At 34.6% G+C, this 21,917-nt stretch overlaps 2 protein-coding genes across 3 annotated transcripts in view; one reads left to right on the forward strand and one right to left on the reverse strand.

The window, feature by feature from the left end:
* Positions 1 to 21,917, forward strand: part of RB1 (RB transcriptional corepressor 1) — a 155,158-nt gene that overhangs the window by 78,145 nt on the left and 55,096 nt on the right. The window lies entirely within an intron of this gene.
* On the reverse strand, positions 19,411 to 21,252 carry LPAR6 (lysophosphatidic acid receptor 6). Its single transcript, XM_032874077.1, has one exon. It carries the CDS (start codon positions 20,807 to 20,809, stop codon positions 19,793 to 19,795), a length of 1,017 nt encoding a protein of 338 aa, XP_032729968.1. The 5' UTR covers positions 20,810 to 21,252; the 3' UTR covers positions 19,411 to 19,792.

Below are 21,917 nucleotides of genomic sequence, written 5' to 3' on the forward strand. Positions count from 1 at the left end.
GAAACAGAGAGAGCACAAAGCAGGGAGAGAGTCAGAGGAGAGGGAGAAGTCAACTCCCTGCTGAGCTGGGAGCCCAGTTCAGGGCTCAATCCCAGGACCTGGACATCGTGACCTGAGCTGAGGGCAGATGCTCACCTATCTGAGCCGCTCAGGCACCCCTTGAGAAACAGCTTTTAATGAAATTTAATAGAGAGAAAGAGATTTTAACTTTATATTCCAGAGCTAGAACATTTTATGTAGTTTACTATATTCTAAGAAATAATCTTGGGAGCACATGAATCATTTGGAATGGAGATGAAAACCATTGGAAATGAGGTGGGTCAAGGAACCAAGAGGCTGAGAGATGAAGTCACCTGGACATGTGGTAGAGAGGAATGTGGACTAGGCACCAAAGTCTTAAGTGTTTGATGGAAGTGACTCTGAGATCAGAGGTTCTAGGAGGGGCAGAGAGTTCCTGAAAAGAAAAGGTCCTGTCTAACTTCTTTAAAAAATTTTGTACAATACCTAGTTCATTGTCTTACGTATAGAATTTAAGTGCAAAAACAACTAGAATTGTAATGTCTTCTTGATTAAGCCATACCTTAATTTATGAACTGACCGTCTTTATCCCTTGTACTATTCTTTGCTCTGAAAACTGCTTTGTCTGGTCAGTAAAACCACCCCAGCTTTCTTTTCTTTAATATTAGCTTGACATGTATTTTTTCCCCCATTCTACTTTTAACCTATTTGTGTCTTTATACTTAGAGTAGGTTTCTTATAGGCAGCATCAGTGTACTATAGTTTTCAGATACAGATCTTTCACCTCCTTGGTTAAGTTTATACCAAACTATTTTAGTCTTTTTGGTACAATTTTAAATGGAATTGTTTTCTTAATTTCTCTCTCTGCAACTTTGTTATCAGTGTATAGAAATGCATCCAATTTTTTGGTATTAATTTTGTATCTTGCAACTTTACTGAATTCATTTATTGTGCTAATTTTTTAGTGGAGCCTAGGATTTTGTATATATAGTATCATGTTATCTGAACAGACCAATTACTAGTAATGAATTTGAATCAATAATCAAAAAACTACCGACCAGAGAGATTCACAGGTGAATTCCACCAAACACATAAAGAGTTAATGCGTATTCTTCTCAAACTTTACCAAAAAACAGGAGAGGAAGGAAAGCTTCCAAATGCATCTGCAAGTCTAGCATTACCTTGATACCAAAACCAGAACAAAGACACTAAAAAAAAGGAAAACTATGGGCCAAAACCCCTAATAAACATAGATGCAAAAATCCTCAAAAAATATTAGCAAACCACATTCAGCAGTATATCAAAAGGATTATGGATATGTGGACTTTATAGGTTTCATCAAATTTGGAAATTTTTGTCTATTATTTTCTTAAAATATTTTAGTTGACTCCTCCTGCCTCTCCTTTCAGGGATTCCAGTCATAAATGTATTAGATAACTTGAAGTTACCTAATAATCTGTTACTCTGTTTTTGTTTTTTCCTAGGTGTTGTCTTTGTTTCATTCTAGATTGTTTCTATAGCTGTGTCTTCCAAGTTCATTCATTTTTTCCTCTGAAATGTCTAATCTGCTATTATTTTTCTATCTACTGCAATTTTTAATCTTAGACACTATATTTATCATCTTTAAGTTTTATTTGAATCCTTTTTTACATCTTCTGTATCTCTCTTTAAAATGTTAGGCAAAAAAACATGTTTGGGCTTTCCTTTACCTTCTTGAACATATGGAATATAGTTATAATAACAGTTTTAAAGTCCCTGTGTATGAATTCTAACATCTTTGTGTTTAGGTCTGTTTTTATTGACTGATACTTTTATTTATTTATTTATTTATTTGCCTTTTTGGGTCTACTTTGTAATTTTTTTATCAGGTGCCAGACATTGTGATTTTTACCTTATGGAATCCTAGATATTTTCATATTCCTTTCAGTATGTTTCATTTGTGTTTTGGTACACAATTTAGATTCTTAGAAAAATTTGATCCTTTTTAAGGCTTTTGTTGTTTTTGGACAAAGCCCACGCAGTAATTAATCTATGGCTAATCTATAACACCCTTCTGAGTACTCTACCCTATGTCACATGTATTAAAAGGTTTTTCCACTCTGGTTGGTGGAAATCAGAACTCTTCTTGGCTCTGTGTTAGCTTCTGAAATGGTTCTGCTTTTTCCAGTGGTTTTTTGTTGTTGTTGTTTTTGTTTTTGTTTTTATTTCCTTTGGCTCTGGATAGGTTCTGATAGGTTCTCCTCTGGAGACTTGAGCATAACCCTCTGTAGATCTCTGGAGCTCTCTCTTTGCAACTCTTTCCTTTCTTTGTAATTCCTTCCTCTGGTATTCTGTGCAGCTAATTTTAGCTACCTTGGCTTCCTTGAATTCTGAACTCTGTTTTCTGCCAGGGAGACCAATGGGCTTTTTCTTCTCTTTGCTTTGTAGCCTGGGAACTCTCTCCATGCAGTAAACTGAGGCAGTGGTTGGATTTACCATTTGTTTTCTTTTTCTTAGGGATCACTGTCCTTTGCTATCTGTTGTTCAATGCAGAAATCAATTGTTTCATTTATGTTGTTCAATTTTTTAGTTGTTTAAGACAAGTCCTATTTGTTCCTTCATCATCATGGCTGAAAGAGTTATGTATAGTATTTACTGATAAAATTTTTATAAATATGTAGTTTAAGGTATCCTAAGTATTTTATTTCTATTTTCCTATATTAAATGCATCATATCTTCTGAATAATAATGTTTTGGAGGGGTACTTATTATATGGAGATCATAGAAGTACTAGTTATTAACTATTGTTTTAATTTTAGTAAGTCACAAGAAAGTTGAGTATCCTTTAATTGTTGTTAAATATAGCTGACTCATTAAAATGGATTCTGTCATACTGCCTTTCCATAGTCACCAAACATTAGCAAATTTCTTCCTTCAGCACTTTTACATAGAAAAGATTAAAAACATTTCTTTTATTCTTTTTCCAAATTTTAAAAGGCCTATTTTACATACCAGCACCATTATAATGAAAAGCTTATATTTTTAGAGTCCCAATTTGATGAAGAAACTATAAACAAATTTTTAAGCTTCTTTGGTGTCCTTTTGAAATGCCAAATTTGATAGGAAGTGAACACAAAAGGCAGAAAAGCCTGTGGCTTTGAATAAGCCAAAAAGGATATCTGTTCTATATTTGTATGGTAGATAATTAACCTCTGGTGCACTTTACAGAAGGTTTTAGTATCTACCATGAGACATTGTTTTGTTTTTTTTTTTTAAGTTACATTTCACTGAGAGCTGTGTCTCAGGAAAGTGAGTGAACTGTAAGATAATGATTACGTGATTTATAACAGTTTTCTAAGAATATGGGTAAGGATGATGAAATAATATAATGCCATATATTGTATTGATATAATAGCCATGTTATTATAAAGGAAAATATTTTATATTGGGTTTATAAAAGCTCTTCATGAGTTATTTAAAATAACTGTATACTTACTTTTTTGCTGGCAAGAGAAAATATTTTATTTTAATTTTTTAAAAAAAGATTTTATTTATTTGAGAGAGAGAGAACAAGCAAGGGAGTGACAGAGGAAGAAGCAGACTCCCCCCTGAGCAGGGAGCCCAATGTGGGGCTCAATCTCAGGGCCCTGAGATCATGACCTGAGCTGAAGGCAGATGCTTAACCAACTGAACCACCCAGGCGCCCCTGTTTTAATTTTTTAACAGTCTGATTCTTTCTGAAAGTATAGCTTAAAGCTTTAACCTTTCTCACTCTGACCCAGTGTGTTCCTAATTTCTTGCCCTTACCTCCCAAAACTAACTAGTAGTTTCTTTTTTTTTTTTAATGAAAACGTAGTCTTTCTTTTTTTTTTAAGATTTTATTTATTTATGTGACAGAGAAATCACAAGTAGGCAGAGAGGCAGGCAGAGAGAGAGAGGGGGAAGTAGACTCCCCGCTGAGCAGAGACCCCCCCCCTCCGCCCCCATGTGGGGCTCTATCCCAGGACCCTGAGTCATGACCTGAGCCGAAGGCAGAGGCTTAACCCACTGAGCCACCCAGGTGCCCCTAAATAGTAGTTTCTTAAGATTTAAGAGACTTCATTAATCAAAATTGAAATTATCTTTTTTGTTCTAAGTACAACTTTACTTACCAATATTTATGTTTTTACATTACTTTTCAAGTTATCCAGGCTTGAATACCGAGTATTTAAGAATCTTACAATTTAAAGAAAAAAAAATATGTCTCTTAGATTTATTTTATTAATTTTTAAATCTTATTTTCATCTACGTTTAGGCTCCTGTTTGATCTCCCAGCTTTGCCACTATCCTCCATTTAAACTTTGGTGCTAAGTTAATATTTCTAAATATTTATGTATACCTTTCTCCTGTTCCAAGAACTTACTATAGCTCCCTGTTGCCATTCAGAAAAATTTAACCTCTTTTCTCTGGTTGTGGAATCTGGCCCTTCTTTGCCTCACTTCCACTATTCCTCAAGCACTTATTACAGCCAGAGAGTTCTTTTATTTGTGGAACAAACCACATTTATCCAGTGACAGATAACCTGCCTGATGTGGAAACAGAAGACCTGTTTTAGGTCCTCTTTCATGTGCAAGTTAATGTTTTTGTCTTAGATTTTTGCTTTATAAGCTGAGATAGACCAAAAGATTTGAGTTCTTCTAGTTCAAATATTTTATGTTTTTATAAAACTATTTAAATGTTAAAGGACTTATTTGCCAATACTGAATATAGATCCATATTCCTTTAAGTTGCTTCACAGTTTATAAAATATTAAAGGAAAATTCTTTCATGAAAGGGTTACACAGAGGTCTCGTTTCTGTGTTCTCCTTTAGCTCAATTTTTCCCAGTTCTCTTTGGGCCATACCTAGTATTCCATATATCAGATATTTGAAAGGAATTGTACTTATCCTTGTGAGATATATAATGACATGGAAAATAGTCCTTAGTCTTAAAGGAGCTTGCTAGGTACCTGGTGGAAAAGTAAATAAGGTAAGCCACAAGGGTCAGAGGAGGGAATAATCATATGTTGATAGGAAAAGACCTGCAACAGATGTAAAAATATGGAAAGATACAGAAGTAGGAAAACCTGGAATTAGACACATTGGGGGAAATTATGGCCTAGCTTTGGCAATGGTAGATGAGTACTTGTTTAGTACTCATCAAGATTAATTTATTCTCAAAAGTTCAAGGTTTTTTTTTTTAAGTTAGAGTTTTTAACCTCATTAAAAATGGAAAGATAGTTCTGTTAGTAAAGGAAATATTGTACAAATGTACCAATTAATTCTATACACTAATTAAAAATGAAGTGTGTGTACACCAAAACTATTTGTCTAATTTAAATCTCACAACAATCCTTTGAAGTTGTTAAAATTATTTTCATTTTATAAAAGTGGAAACAGTCTTAGGAAGGTTACTTAATTTGTCTAAGGTCACCCAGTCAGCCTTTTACCCCAGATAGGTTTTATTCCAAATTCCGTGTTCATCTACTAAGTGTTCCTGTCATTGTGCCCTTTTATTTCTGTTGATTCACACTGTTTTTATTACCACTTAACATGTAGTCAAGCATGTGGGACATTATAAAAGGCAACAGTATAAATAGTTAATTTTATTCTAAGTGAAAATATAATATATGTATTTTTTACATATATTATGTGTATAATACATATATGTGTTTACATATAATACATATATTATATGTGTTTACATACATGTAAACACATATAATATATGTATTATACACATAATATATGTATATTTTTAAGTGTTTTGTCTAGAAGCTAGTTTGTCATAGGAAGGGAAGAAAGTGCCATTTGGGAACCAGTTTCTTTGTGCAGTGCACTGTCATTATTGGTCTGCTGGATCCTTAGGAAGAAAAGATTAAAAGAAAACTTTACAAAAAAGAACGAATTATATTTTAAGAGAAAGTACTTAGTGCCCATATTTGATTTATACAACTCTTAGAAATGAGATTTTAATATATATATTTTTAGAATCCATTATAATTTAGGGTTGATGAAATTAGGTATTTGAATCAACAGCCTCAAGGAGATTGAAGAGAGGGATAAAAAGGAAGTGAATTTTAAAGCTAGGTTTGTTTTCATAGGCTGACATGTTAGAACTGAGTTTTCTCTTAGCTTTTAATAAAAGATCCCAGGTATACCTAAAGTCTTCTGTAAGAATGAAAAAATATAGAGCCTGAACAGGGAAAGTGAGGAAAGGCAATATCATGGAAATAAAATTTCTGATAATATCCTTGTTTTCTGTTAGTGGGCTAGTATAGAGAAAAATTAAAAAAAATACAGATGTTCAGAAAAGCACACACAAAAATAAGGATAATAATTTAGTTAATCTGAATGAGTTGTCCACTGAAAAATGAATAGATGATTATTTTAAAAGATCTGAATATAAACTCAATTTAGTAAAATAATTCCATTTCTTCAAAATTGTTAAGAGTCAATGAGACATTAAAATGGTTTTTTATATGGTTTCTCATATGTTAAAAAACAATAAATGGGAAACCCAAAGTAACTGAGATGGCTATTATAAATTAGTCCAGTCTTCTTCTGTACTAAATGCTGATATGAGCCTGAGCTCATTATCCAGATCTATTTATGGATTTAAACAAAATCTTTTCCTATCTAAACCTTCACTCAGGTGCCTTCTAGTCTTGCATGCCATGTTTGACTATTCTTTTCTCTATGCATTTGCCTCCTTCTTTAATCTTTAGAACACTCTGATATACATGAGTAATTGGTAGTGGTCACTGTGGAGGAGACTTGTCCATTCATGTCTCCCTTTCTCCTCTCCTATTGTCCATATTATATGTTTTTCTTATTCATGAATTGGTACAAGGACTAAAGAAATCTAGGAATGTTAAAAAAAAAAATTAACAACTCAGAAATTTCCCTTAGGTGTAGCTCATAGAAACTTGCTGTAGGAAGCAGTGCTTTTACAAAGCTCATCACCAGCTTAATTCTTTGAAATCTTTCCTGATCATCATACAGACCAGGATCAAAATGATCCTCACTTGCGCATGTAACATTGCAGTGTAGAAATCTCAATAGATAATACTTTTGCATGTGTGCTGTCACAGGCACTGTTAAAAGTATAATATGTTAACTCTTTTACTTTGCAAACTCTGTGAAATAGATGTCATTATCACCATTTCACAGGTGAAGAAACTGAAGCACAGAGAAATTGAGAACCTTTTCCTTATAAAAGATGTAACTGAACTCCAGCATTGTTAAATGTGGGCAGTGTTTGCTGTTATACTGCAGGTGGAGTTTGTTATATTGCAGGTCCACAAAACTAAGTGACTGGCAGAGCCAGAATTTTTAACTCAGGCTATCTGGTTCCAGAGACGGTGTTCTTAATCTCTGTCCTCCCTTATGGTGTATATTAGCTTACTGTTGGATATACTCAGTGTTGTGATTGGTTTCTTTATTCTTGCTTTATCTGTATTTGTATCTTTCTCCCTGTGTGTCACTGTGCTGCAACAGAAGGAACCTGGGCTTTAAGTTACCAGATCTCAGTTAGTTTTCACAGAAGGTAAATAATGCCATTCCTATTTTACAGATAAGAAGAGCTGAGGTTCAGAGAAATTATGTGACTTGCTTTGGTGTGATTATGAACAAGTCATGTCTCTGCATCTCAGGTTTCCTTGTGTGTAAAATGGGGATAATTGTATTTACCTTTCAGAATTATTGTGAGGAATAAATGAACACTTATGAGAATGGTACATTTTAGAAACAGAATGATTAATTATTAGTTTTCTTCATTCCCTTTCTTCTACTTTACAGTGATATCTTAAGAACAGAGAACTGAGAATACAGTTAAACAGTATTGGATCTGTTTATCCTCGCTTACTAGAAGTATGTAGAACTTTTCTCCTGGGGTGTTCCCCTCCCCCGTTGCCTTTTCAAAACAGAAAAAGTTCAGGGGAAAAAGGTGTAACTGAATTCCAGTATTGTTAAATGTAGGCAGTGTTCACTGTTATACTGCAGTTGGAATTTGTAATATTGCTTTAGTTATGAATCATGTCAGTCATTACCTGAGGGCAGTGTTAGTTCATTATTCAAGTACAAACTAGAAGGAAGATAGCAATTGTAGAAGAAAGCTCAGAAAGAACTTTTGTGCTTATGGACTTGTGGAAATGGAAGCAGTTGTACTCTTGTTCAGAGGGTCTTCTACAAGGTCATGATGTTAGAAATTTTCTTGAATATAATCTTAGAATTTTCAGTCTCTAAACTTGTAGAGATATCCTATATAGCTGTAACTGTAACTGTAATAGTGAGGAACAGTTCTGGAATCTGAATGTGAAAGAAACAAAAAGTAGAAGTTTCTTATGAGATAATCTCCTTTAATTAGTATAGTTTCTAAATTCCTTCAGCAATATGAGAAGCTATTATTATTAATGAGTTTAGTAAAATTTTAGAAACACTCTGGGGCGATTGTTCCTAAATCATTTAATTAAGTTATGTTACTTTTCATAGTAAAATAGGACCAACTTTTTGATATTTATCTTTTCTAAATATTTATGACATGTTCTTGAAACTGAATGGTCACAACTCTAGTCTGTTTCAAAATGCATGTCAGTGGCCCTTGTGTGTTTAGTTTTATTAATTTACTGATTGGTTCTTCATATTTTCTACTATTGTCAGAAATAGCCAAATATCAAAAGCACTTATGGTATCTTTCTGTAAGTGTGGATTTAGAACTGATTAGGAAATGTGAAATAGGAAACAGCTGGAATTGCTTCTCTTTCAAAAACTTTATATTCTTCTTGCTAAGTTTCAGTGTTTCTTGCCTCTGTTAAAATGTAACATAATTTCTCTTTAAGATTTGATTATACTCCAAAGACTAACAGAAATCTGCCTTGCTATCTTATATTTAAGTTCATTTCCTTTTTAGAGTTTAATATCTGATCATTTTTATCCTTACTAATAAATTAATAAAAACTTATTTTTATTAATATCTGATCATTATCCTTATTCTTTCTATGTTTTAAGATAATTAAAAGTTTTTTTCATTTTATATTAAGTAACACTAGTTTTTATAACTTAAGTTTTGTCATTTTGGTTTTTTCTTTTCAACAGTAAAAATGAGAAAGGGGGAAAAGTAAAATGACTCCTCTCTTACGAATACATGAGTCAGTCCTAAACAAAATGAACATAGGATTTCCTAATCCAGTACTGAACTCATAAAAATATAAACTTGTTCTTAAAAATAAGAAGTTTTGTATTGTCTTTGTAACAGGCATACTGGAAACTTTCAGTACTATGTACTTTTTTTTTCCAGTACTATGTACTTTTAAACCAGGATCTAACTCACAGATTTAAACAAGTTCTTCTGAAAATAAACTTTTCCACAGTCCAGTTTCAAGTGAAGAATAAATGGCATGGGTGGATGGAGATTGCCATGATAATGCAAAAATGATATACCTGACCTTTGTGATTATTTCTGGGGGAAGTACAACAACTTTTTCCATAATCTCTTACAGACAAACTATTTATAATTGTCCCTTTTGATTTTTAAACACATGTCCATATTTTCCCCTTCTCTTTATATCAAAATTATGTATGTTTCAGTCTAAAAAAGACTTATAAGAGCACAACACAAAATATAGCTATTTTTGCCCAACAGTTTTGAAACCAGTTATGTTGGCCATCAGCAAAAATCACATATGTGACATTTAAGCCAAAAGTATAATTTTTAGTGCTGTTTTAATGTTTTTTTTTTTCAATAAACTGCTTTTCATTATACATAAAATCCTTTCCTCTGAAAAGCCTAAATTTAGTCCAGTATGAATATTTTACACTCATATAACGGAATGAAAGTTCTTTATTTTAAAATAAAGAATTGTAATAAAGTGATTCATAGTTTTTTTTTTACCTATTAAAACATGATCTAACAATAATTGGTTAAATAGTTTAAAATATTAGCATTTTTTAAAGAAAGTAAACTGAAAGTTATGTTGTTCATAATTAATGGATTTGCTTTGTTTTGATGAAAAAGCCCTTTGCATATTATTTTTCAGCAGGAGTAAAAGGGTTTAAGTACTATAATGTTTTCTTGTTTAATTTATTCTGTACAATCACTTTTATTATTTATTTATTTATTTATATTTCAATTAGTCAACATATAATATACCATCAGTTTCAGATGTAGTGTTCAACAATTCATCAGTTGTGCATAACACCCAGTGCTTATCACATCATGAAATTGCTTTTAAAAATGAGAATATTTCTGGTTCGAAATAGCAAACTGACCACACACCTTTACCTGCTTCCTCCCCCCAAACCCCTCCAAAAGTTACAGAAAGGAAAAATAAAAAGCACATGTGGGGGAGAAATCCTGCAATACTGAGACGATAAAGTAGAAAAACTATGGAGGGAAGTTGAGCGGTTGATTCAGGTTTGAGGATAAAAAGTAAATGATGGGTATATTGAAGGATTGAACAAAGTTGATAAAACCACAGCTCTGAATACACACAGGAAAGGGCTCTGGTGGAAGTGGGAGTCTTAGCCTCCAAGCTCAAAGTAGCAGTTATAGAGAGTAAGGCAGCAATCAGGAGAATATTTTTTAAAAAGTGCTGTCTGCCAGTAGCTCTCAAACTTGAGCATGCATCAAAATGACCTGGAGGGCTTGTTAAAAACACAGGTCACAGATTGGTGGGTGCAACCCCAAATTTTTTGGGTAGTGGCCAAGAATTTATATTTCCAGCATTTTTCTAGGCAATGCTGATGTTGCTGCTCTGGCCACTATATTTTGAGAACGTTGGTCCATGAAACATTTGGACCAGTCCCCCACCTCAGTCCATTCCAGCCTATAAGAATCAGGAAAATTCACATTCCTCTGTACTAATGAATTAGAAAAAGATGCCCCTTTGGATGCAGGTACCCCTGATTTGGTATGCAGAATTTATGCTGAAGCCCTGTGCTTTTGTGAAGTGTACAAACTATACAAATACATGTCTGACCCCACCCCAACTTTTGTGTTTTCACACACACACATGCATGCGCATGCACACACACACACACACACACACACATCCACACACAAACACACACGGTACCTACAGCTTTCTGCTGAGTCTATAAGAGAAGCAGAGCAGAAAAGTAGGTAAATCTATAAATTAGGTAAGTTAGGTAAATTAGATAAATCTATAGACTTCTATAACAGATTTGAAGAAAAAATGATATAGGAAAGGTAATTCTGCTTAAGACGAAAATGCATCAAATTACTGTGCTGTGAGGTTATGTTGCCCTAACTTTGGTATTTTGGGGGTAATCTCAGTTAATATCCATTGCCAAAAGAAAGATCAGATTTAAAAAAATAACAAAAAATTTTCAAAACCAGAAGGTCCAGTGGAAAGGGTTCATAGGTCCATGTGGGATAAATGAATGTGGACACATCTTGATGAAAATTCAGAATTCCAAATGTAGTGAGAAAATCATAAAAGCTTCCAGCAAGAAAAAAGTAAGCTATTTACAGTGGAGTAAGATCCAGATGAGCATCAACGTTTTTAGCAGGAGTACTGATATCTGATAACCTAGAATTCTATGTCTAAACTACATGTCAAACCGGAGGGTAAAATGAAACAATTCTCAGACATCTAAGACTCAGAAGGTCTATCTCTTGACTATCCTTTTTGAAATAAAATTACCAGCAAAGTAAAAAAATCAAGAAGGGAGAAATTATGAGATCTAAGAATTAAACAGGAGTGCAGAGATAAAAAAATGGGAAAAATTCTAGGATACAACAGGTCTAGAAAATAGTTGTTCCAAAAAAGAAATCCATAGTTACACAAAGAATGTCTTAAATAACACAGTGGTTTCTTTTAACAACTCTATAACCTTATCTAAAGGTGGGGATTCAATAATAACGTTTAAGGTAAATCAAGTTTATGGTGATAACTGCAAGAGTTGAATTCTTGTGTCATAGAGTAGTATTAACAAAGGAAACTTTATTCTCTTTCTTGGGCTTTTGAAGAATTAAGTGTACCATACATGATAAAAGAGGTGCCTTTATTTTCTTTACATTTTTGTGTATAAATATAGGACATTTATTAGAACTACCTGACAAATATGCTGAGTAGGTACTATAAAGTAAGTAAATAAATATTGGTTATTAAAAATTAACCTTCCGGAGCACCTGGGTGGCTCAGTTAAGTGGCCAGCTCTGATTTTGGCTTAGGTCATGATCACAGTGTCCTGGGAATAAGTCTCATGTTGGAGTGGGGGTCTCTGCTTAGTGGGGAGTCTGCTTAAGGATTTCCCCTCTCTCCCTCTCCCTTGGCCCTCCACCCTGCCATGCTCCCTCTCTCACTATGATAAATAAATCTAACCTATGTTAGATGCTATAAAGAATACAAAGAAGTACAGAACGTACTCCCTTTCCTCAAGGAGCTTGAGGTGTCAGGAAGATAAAAAGATAAGTAACAAAGGCAGAAGAAAAAAATACCAAATAAGTGATACAGACAATAAGCATTATCAAAGAAGATTTTGTTTAGGAGTTAAACTGGCCCTTGGAGGATGAAAAGGATTTTATCAGAGAAGAAGGGCACAGTGAGTTTTATTGATTGGGGTAGGGAGTGGGGCAGTTAGTGTGTCATGTGCCTAAATGTCTAGAGTCAATAAAATTCCAGTTAGGAACACAGGGCATGTAGTAGACCATCCAGGAGTGGAGGAATCTTATTTGGGAGAGAGAAGATACACTAAAAAATTGAGAGGTCAGGGTTGTATTTTGGAGAATGCTGAACTTTGAAACTGGACTTTCTCTTTCAAGCAATGGAGAATCTGACAACTTTTAAAACCGGACAGGGGCGCCTGGGTGGCTCAGTCCCCTTGGGCCTCCAAATCTTGATTTTAGCTCTGGTTATGATCTCAGGGTTTGTGAGATCAAGCCCCACTTCATGCTCTGCACTGGGCATGAAGACTGATCTGTCCCTCTCCCTTTGCCCCTCACCCCACCTCTCCTTCCCTCTCTAAAAAACAACCCCCCCCCCCAAAAAAAAACTGGACATTAAGTGATTGGTGTAAAGTGGTGATTTTTTAAAGATTTTATTTATTTATTTGACAGAGATCACAAGTAGACAGAGAGGCAGGCAGAGAGAGAGAGGGAAGCAGGCTCCCTGTTGAGCAGAGAGCCCGATGCAGGACTCGATCCCAGGACCCTGAGATCATGACCTGAGCCAAAGGCAGCGGCTTAACCCACTGAGCCACCCAGGAGCCCTAAAGTGGTGATTTAATAGGTAAATCTGGTTGACCTGTCCTGGATGGTTGAAGGGAACAAAACAGGAAGCAGGCTGAGGGGGTGCCTGTGTGGCTCAGTCGGTTGGATGTCTGCCTTCTGATTAGTTTGTGACCTTAGGATCCTGGGGCTAAGCCCTGTGTGGGGCTTTCTGCTCAGTGGGGATTCTTAGTCTCCCTCTCACTCTGCCTCTGTGTTCTCCTCCTGTATCTCAAATAAATAAATACAGTCTTTAAAAAAAAAGGAAGCAGGCCGAGGATGTAATTGTTGTAGTCCCAATATAACATGGTAACAGTGGTGACAATGATTATTTAAAGGGGGGCGCTGGTAGGGAGTAGGGTTGAGGCGGAGGGTCGTACCTGGATGGCTCAGTTGGTTAAGCATCTGACTCTTTGATTTCAGCTCAGGTCATGATCTCGGTGTCCTGAGATCAAGGCACCCCCCTACCCACTAGAACTCATGTCCGTCTTTTAATAGAATTTTAAGATTCATTCATTCAACAGGTGATTGAGAGCTGTTACGTGCTGAGTACTAATTATGGATGTAGTTCTAGGTTGGGTTTGTTTTTTTCTTTCCCATCCTTGTTGGCTTTAGTTTTTTGACTATGTGGAACAAGAAGTGGCACATACAGCTCCCAGGCCAACCACCTGATTCTGTAGTTTTATCAGAACACAGCAACACTCATTCACTTATGTTTTGTCTGTGGTTGCTTTTATGCTGTAAGGCAGAGTTGAGAAATAGCAACAGAACCTTATAGCCCATAGGCCTAAGATACTCACTATTCGACCCTTGAGGAAAAGAGTTTTCTGATTCCTGATGTGTAACATTAACATGTTTCCTGGAATCTTACACTCAGGTAAATGTCATAACCTTCCATGTCCTTTCTGTGCTGTTCGTCACCCCTATTACTTGCTTTTTGGTTTATCTTTCTTATATTTCTTTTGATGAAAATCCAAGCAGATATATGTATGCTGTCTGATTTTGCCTTTTGTTATACCAAAGATAGCGTACCATAAGTATCTTACACTACTTTTTGCACTTACCACTTCCTGGAAATCTCGGCATACCAGTTCATAGAGCTCTTTCTCCTTCTTTATTACAGCTTCGTGGTACTGCATTGTATATGTGCTGCAATTTATTCAGCCAGTCTTCTATGCTTGGACTTCTAGGTAGTTTCCAATATTTACAGTTTCAAATAGTGCTGCACCTTGTACGTGTGTTTTTACATTATTGAAATTATGTCTTCAGGGTATACACCTAGAAATGAAAGTGCTGGCTTAAAGAGTAAATGTGTGTGTGTGTGTGTGATATTGCCAAATTCTTGTCCATAAGGGTCATACCATTTTCTGTTCTCATCAGCAGTGTATGAATGTACCAATTTCTTCACAAGGGTTGCTCATTTAATTTTATAAAGTGATGACATAAATATTCTTGCCATCTTTCATCAGCATCATTTCAAAAAAGAAAGGCCATTTTATAAGGGAGAAAGAATATAAAATAAAGGTTTAGAACAGCTCTTTTAGTTAAAATTGAATAAATATATCTCTCTAATTGTGACAGTTTTCGTTTTGCTGAAGACAAATGCATCTCTACCCAGTAATCAGAGGAAGCTTTTTGAAATGCAAATCTATCATGTCTCTCCTAACTGGAAATTCTTCAGGGCTCTCCACATCTCCTCAGATCTTAACATGGCTGTACTATGGCCCCATGTAAGGTCTCAGCCCTCCCTCTCCAGCTACTTTAGCTTTGTTTTAGTTCTTTCAGTATACCAAGGGTCTTTGCATGTGCTCCTTCCCTGACCACCATTAAAGAAATAGATGAGTCAAAAACAAACAAAAAACCCCAAGTTCTTCTCCTGGCTCTACCTTAACTTGTTATGTGACCTTATGCAAGTTACTTAGCCCATTAATTCTTCAGTTAAGATAAGCTATAGGCTCTTTTAGTTTTAAATTGTGAATTTACCAGAAGTCATTTTGATGTGAAGGTTAATAGAACTCAGCACATACACCCTATGGCTTTTTTTTTTTTTAAGATTTTATTTATTTATTTGACAGAGATCACAGGCAGAGAAGCAGGCAGAGAGAGAGGAGGAAGCAGGCTCCCTGCTGAGCAGATGTGGGGATGTGGGGATGTGGGGCTTAGTCCCAGGTTCCTGGGATCATGGGATCATGACCCGAGCCAAAGGCAGAGGCTTTAACCCACTGAGCCACGCAGGCGCCCTATGGCTTTTAACTATAATTTGGCTTTAAGTATATAACACATACTTGTTTCTCATTCTTACTCTTTACTTAAATTTTAATTATTTTCAAAAATTAGTTGATGAGTTCATGCTATATGAATAAAGTAAGGTTTGAGTTTGAAGAGTGGTTATTAAGTTCATGAATTATCTCTGCTTCTGGGGTCTTATGTCTTGGATTCTGTTTTTGCCACTGCTTTCAGCACTTGAATCACAGTGTGATGAGAAATCATTTTGTATCCTTTTAAGGAGTTACTGGAGTAAATCTTTTTTTTTTTTTTTAAGATTTTATTTATTTATTTGAGAGAGAGAGAGACAGAGTGAGAGAGCATGAGAGGGGAGGTCAGAGGGAGAAGCAGACTCCCCATGGAGCTGGGAGCCTGATGTGGGACTCGATTCCAGGACTCCGGGATCATGACATGAGCCGAAGGCAGTCACTCAACCAACTGAGCCACCCAGGCGCCCTGGAGTAAATCTTTTTTAAGAGCAGGAGGAAGGGCGAAGACTTGATAGAGAAGTTGGCCAGGAGTTAATTTCATACTATTCTATTGTCCTGATCAGTTGCCCTGTTTAATTGATAATTCATTGTATTTCTGTAAAATTGACTGTCAGAAAATGGGTAGCAGACATCAGGTAAAAAGGTTGAAGAAAGACTAAATAGGTAATTAAGAATTTGTGATTTTAGGAAAGGTGTATGTTGATTTCTGGAAAATGTTATAATTAAGTATTGTGGACCATTAAGTAGTCTGGTCTATTTAAAGATGTTTTGTGCCCTTAACTTTGTCCATTAGTTCCTTTTATTTATTTATTTTTTAAAAAAAGATTTTACTTATTTGACAGAGAGAGATCACAATTAGGCAGAGAGGCAGGCAGAGAGAGAGTGGGAAGCAGGCTCCCTGCTGAGCAGAGAGCTGGATGAGGGACTCAATCCCAGGACCCTGAGATCTTGACCTGAGCTGAAAGCAGAGGCTTAACCCACTGAGCCACCCAGGCGTCCCCATTAGTTCCTTTTAATTTAGAATTTATTTCTTGGAAATCATGTTATAAATGGGTAATTTTATTTCCAGCCCAGCCCAAAAGAGCTTTTTAAAAACATTTTACCTTAGGATTATGTTAAGATTCATCCATTAGTAACCACTTTTAAAATTCTGTATATATTTATTCACAACTAAGAGCACCAGGTTATCTTCCCTTACTTGCATCTGGGCTGGATTGACATGTAAGTACTAAAAAAATTTGGGTGTTGGGAAGTAGTAAAGATAACTAAAAGATACTAGGCAATAGTAACTTAATATGTTGAGATATATAAGAGATCACATATCAGGTTCATTCATTAGGGGTCCAAAATTACAGAACCAAAAAACAGTTGCTTTAGATACGAGTCATAAATTAAATGTTTCTCAGTTGGGATATGAAGTTTTAGATTATTATAGTTTATATTGCTCAATTGAGTGACTAATCTTTAAATACCAGCATCTATAAATTTATACCTCAAATCTACTTTCAATATTTTGAATGTAGAATATAGTCAAAACTCCCTGATGAAGTAGTGTGTCCAGGTTCTTTAATTTTTTTTTGTATATATATTATGTATAGCACATATATTTTCATACATTCTTTTGATAAACTAGTTACTTAATTGTTCTTTTCCCAGAAAAGTTCATTTCTGAGTTTAGAACCAGTCTTTAGGATCCTAGAGAGCTGTTTTCCATACCTTAAAAATGTTCTCATCTTTTGTTCCTTTGAAGGGCTTTAATGTGGAACAGAAGATCAGTTAAATCTTTTATAAACATGTTAAAAACAGTGGGCATAGTTTTTTGAGAGGGATGACTTTGTACTATCACTTTTAAGTAAAAGGAGTAAAATTCTCAAGTATTCTCAAGAGGTTTTCTGGGAAAAGAAGACAGAGAAAATTCTGAGTATGTAATTTACCATAACATGCAATGCTAACAAAGGAAAATAACCTTAGTACACTCAACTACTTAACTACACTGTCCGTGTAGTTAAGCTTTACCCAGGATTTTGAAGTTCAAGAGAATACTAGTATTTGTAATCTGTTAGCTATTACTTTGTGAAAAATCTTACAAAACTTTTGATTCATCTTTCTGTTGACAAGAGGGCAACAAAAATGTCTCCAGTAATCACAGTAACAACAAATATCTAATAACTGTTTTGCTTATATTTTAAAGTAATAGCCATACTTTGAGATCTTGTTCACAGATCTTTAAGCCAGGGAAACTGAGAGAAATCTCCGTTACAAATTCTCAGCCCCTTTTTTTCTACATCATTAAGTTGTTATTTTTGAAAGTGCTAGTTTTATTTGTTTTCTAAAGAGGGATATCAAATAAAGGTATACTGTAGGGCCAATTGAAGACATTAAGGATTTATTTTGCTTTTGGTTTTATCTAAAAGAAACCATGACTACCTAAAGAAAATTCCACCTCCCCCATTATTTTATTGAAAATGGATTACTGATCTAACAAATGACTATGATTTGCCTGAAATCACTGAAGCCCAAACCCAGAGAACAGCAAAAAACAAATTTAAATTAAGAGTAATTGCCCAGGTTGATGGGGGGAGGGGGGTTGGGAGAAGGGGGGTGGGGTTATGGACATTAGGGAGGGTATGTGCTATGGTGAGTGCTGTGAAGTGTGTAAATCTGGCGATTCACAGACCTGTACCCCTGGGGATAAAAATATATTATATGTTTATAAAAAATAAAATAAAATGTTAAAAAAAAAAAGAGTAATTGCCCATGGCAACCCTGTTGGGACCCCTCTCACTCTTGAGAGTTTCTTCTGTATCTTCACTTAATAAACTTCTATTGATTTAAAAAAAAAAAGAGAATCTGTCCAAAGTTGTTTTCAAGACTTGAAAGATTAGATGTAAAAATCAAAATACATTGAATGCTGAATTTATTTATGTCATTTTTCTCAAACAAAAAGCATTCATTTTTAGTTAACTTTGGAGAACTCCTTGAATTTGGAAGAAAATACATGTTGGAAAATGAAAAAGTTTTAGTGTAGTTGGTACTTAATATCTACTAAATTATAGTTCAAATCAATACCTTTTCTGTGTTTAAGAAAATGAAAATGTAGTTGTACTGAATTATTTGGCCCTGTAGTTTTGCTGCTTTTTACATAAGGAACTGTGTTTTTACTTTATAAATTATTTTTATACATTAACATTTTGCCTAAGTGGAAATATTTTCTGCTGTTCAATACTTGGCTTTCAATGGTCAAAAGAGAAAAGGGTGTGTGTAAACCTGGCGATTCACAGACCTGTACCCCTGGGGCTAATAATACATTATATGTCAATAAAAAAATTAAAAATTAACAAAAAAATAAAAATAAATTAAAAAAAAAGAGAAAAGGGAAGTAATATATTCATTGATCACTTTCTAAGCACCAAGTCTTATATTTCACTATCTTACTATCTGTGGTATTTCTGACTTAAGGTGCATATACAGGTTACTTATATACAACATATACCTTTAAAATGTACCTCGAAGTAGTATTTTTTTTTTTTAAGTGTACCTAGCAAAACAGCATTTTGTTAGCTTCTTCCCTCTCAATTTTGGTGGCATATATTATTTTGGGATTGAGTGCTGTTATATCTAGAAAATAGATCAAAATAATAATTTTAAAGCCTACATACTACATGGTTAGGTAGCACATGGTACTTATGAATTGTCTACAAAGACAAAAGCCTGAATATTATCTGTAACTGCTTGAGATCCCCAAATAGTGTGTTGTTATTCTAGAGAAGAGATTTTAAGCTGTTTTTTTCAAAAGACCCTCCAAAACCACTGATTATTTCAAATTATTCTTCTTTCTCATTTATGTTATAGTTCAAAAAACATGATTAGTAGTTTCAATTCAGATTGAAATAGAAATTAGATATATGTTGAATAAAAATATTAAGTACACAAAACGTTTATTTTGTTATAAATCATTTAAAATTGCTAAGAAATTAAACAGTACACATGGTCATCACATGATTTAAGTCATAGTCACTTTTAGACTTTGAACAAGCCTTTTAGGGATTTTTTTAATGAAGAGGAAGGTACAGGTCAAAATGGCTCAGAAAAATAAAATGGTATGTATACAAGAATAGAAGACATTTTAATGCTTAACACTTTGAATACAGTTTTTATACTAATAACTTTAAAATGTCCACGTGTTTATTTTCTTTCAGAGGTGGAGAAATAGTTGTCCAAGAAAACACTTCTCACAGTTGAAGGAACTTAGAGATTCCCAGTGTAGTCCCAGTGATTTCATTTCTGGCAGTTTATATTGTAGATTCACTGTCAAATATCTTATTTTTTAAGGTCTGTAGGTTATGTTGAATAAAGTTCTCTGTGCTGTGAACCTCAGAGAATCTCAAGTCACTTCTCCTAGCAGACCAGTTTTTCATTTTTATTGAATTCTGAATCGTTTCCGACGTGAAGTAATAAACTATAGGGTCAAAGCAACAGTTTGAAACAGCAATGCAGAGAGTGATAGGGTACATGGTCCTCACTGCTGCCACCGCTGAGCAATTTACAAATGTTTGTGTTCTCATAAGAGAATATAAAATAAGGTTGATATTGTAAGGCACAAAACAGAAGCAGAATATGACCAAATGTACAAAAATCATTCTTAAAACTTTAGTTTTGTTTATTTTGCTTCTACTTAATGTAACAGGTTTATTTAAAGTTCTTAGCACCACACTAGAACAAGTTACATTTAAAATTAGAGGAATAAAAAATCCCACTATTTCAATGAAAATTACAATCCTTGAGAGATACGTTTTCCATGTGGCTTCTGGAAATTTTTCAAAGCAAAAATGAGAGTGGGTGGATGGAAAAAAAACTGCTGGTGCACTTCCTCCTATCACAGTTAGCCATACAGCAATGCACACGAGTTTTGCATTTCGTTTGGTTCTTAAAGTCTTTGACTTAAATGGGTGGACAATTGCCAGAAACCGATCCACACTAATACAGGTTAAGAACAGAATGCTTCCATACATGTTGGTATAAAACAGCATCACTGAAATTTTACAAAGTACATCTCCAAATGGCCAGTTCTGTGTTGCAAAGTAAAAAATCCTAAAGGGTAAAGTAAAAACGAAAAGCAAATCTGACATTGCCAAGTTAATCATGTATGTTGTGGTTTCGTTTCGCACTTTGAGGGTGCAGATGAAAATATATATGGCAACACAGTTGGATATTAACCCAAGCACGAACACCATACTAAACATACACCCATACAAAGTGTACTTAAAGGAGTCATCATAGGAGCAATTGGAGCTGTTATTGCTTACCATTATAAAGGCACGTCCAATTTACAGAATTGAAGTCCTTTGGTCAGCTGCAGTCTTCTTTGGTATTTAGATTGTGATCACTTTATAACCTCCAAAGTATGTGCAAATTCTTTGTATCTTTAGATGGTTTTATAAATATTTCCTTTTTCTCTGAAATCTCCGTAAGAAACATGAAATTCGTTGCTGTAAGGTTTCCACGTGGTTCTTCAACAGGAAGATATTCTCATTTTCTAATCCAGAAAATCCATGAATCCAGGGTTTAGGTAACCGACGAACAACTTTTGAGAAAAGTGTAGTCAGTGAAGCCAACCTGTTGGATTATAAATTTAAAGAAAAGCTGTGTTCTGAGATGGGAATAAAGCTACTCATCTGGTAAACTTGTATTTCAGTAGTCAAGATGAATATTCCCAAAATTAGTTTCTTTACGCTCCAGAATATTTAAGATGAAGGTATTTTTTTGCTTTCAGTGCAGAGTTTCAGAGACTTAAACATTTCCAGTTTGGTCTCACTTCTTGCTCCTTTAAAATGAAGTTTTCCTTGTTGGTATTCCTGCAGTGGATTCCAGATGCTGGTAAGCAGAAGAGTCTTTAAAAGTTTCCGAAATAAATTCCTAAGCGTGTTAGCTCTTGCTGAATCGAAGCCTTTTCCTCCGTTGCCAGATGTATTGTGAGATGGGCTTTCTCTGAAGTGGAAAAGAAAGGCTTGCTAGATTTGTAGTATGACATCACAGGAAGAAGAGGCTGGGCTTGGACAAAGAAAGGTTTCAGCCCCGTTTGTTTACTCTGCCTTTAATCTGATAATGTGTCTTCTGGGAGTATACCTAGGAGGCTTGCAAATGGTCACTGGCTCTGGAGCTAAGCCTCTGCCCTTTAACTCTTTTAATGCGGAATTGCTTCGGGATCTTGGCCACCTTCTTTCCTTTCTTTTATTTCTTTCTATTTGGGAATAAGAAATCAGTATTAAGCCTATTTTCTCTTATTTGATTGATTTTGTGTTTGGAATATTACTTTTTAAATTTCTTTTTTAAAAGAAATAAAATGTGTATGAATGTTCATTTATAAATTGAAATTGTGACATCTTAATACAGCATTGAAAAAAACTGTTTAACGAC

This window comes from Lontra canadensis, unplaced genomic scaffold, assembly GCF_010015895.1.
Source record: "Lontra canadensis isolate GAN:19392208 unplaced genomic scaffold, GSC_riverotter_1.0 scaffold51, whole genome shotgun sequence".
NCBI lineage: Eukaryota > Metazoa > Chordata > Mammalia > Carnivora > Mustelidae > Lontra > Lontra canadensis.

Coding starts and splice junctions, on each gene's coding strand:
- LPAR6 (XM_032874077.1), bottom strand. CDS start 20,809: ATGGTAAGCAATAACAGCTCCAATTGCTCCTATGATGACTCCTTTAAG.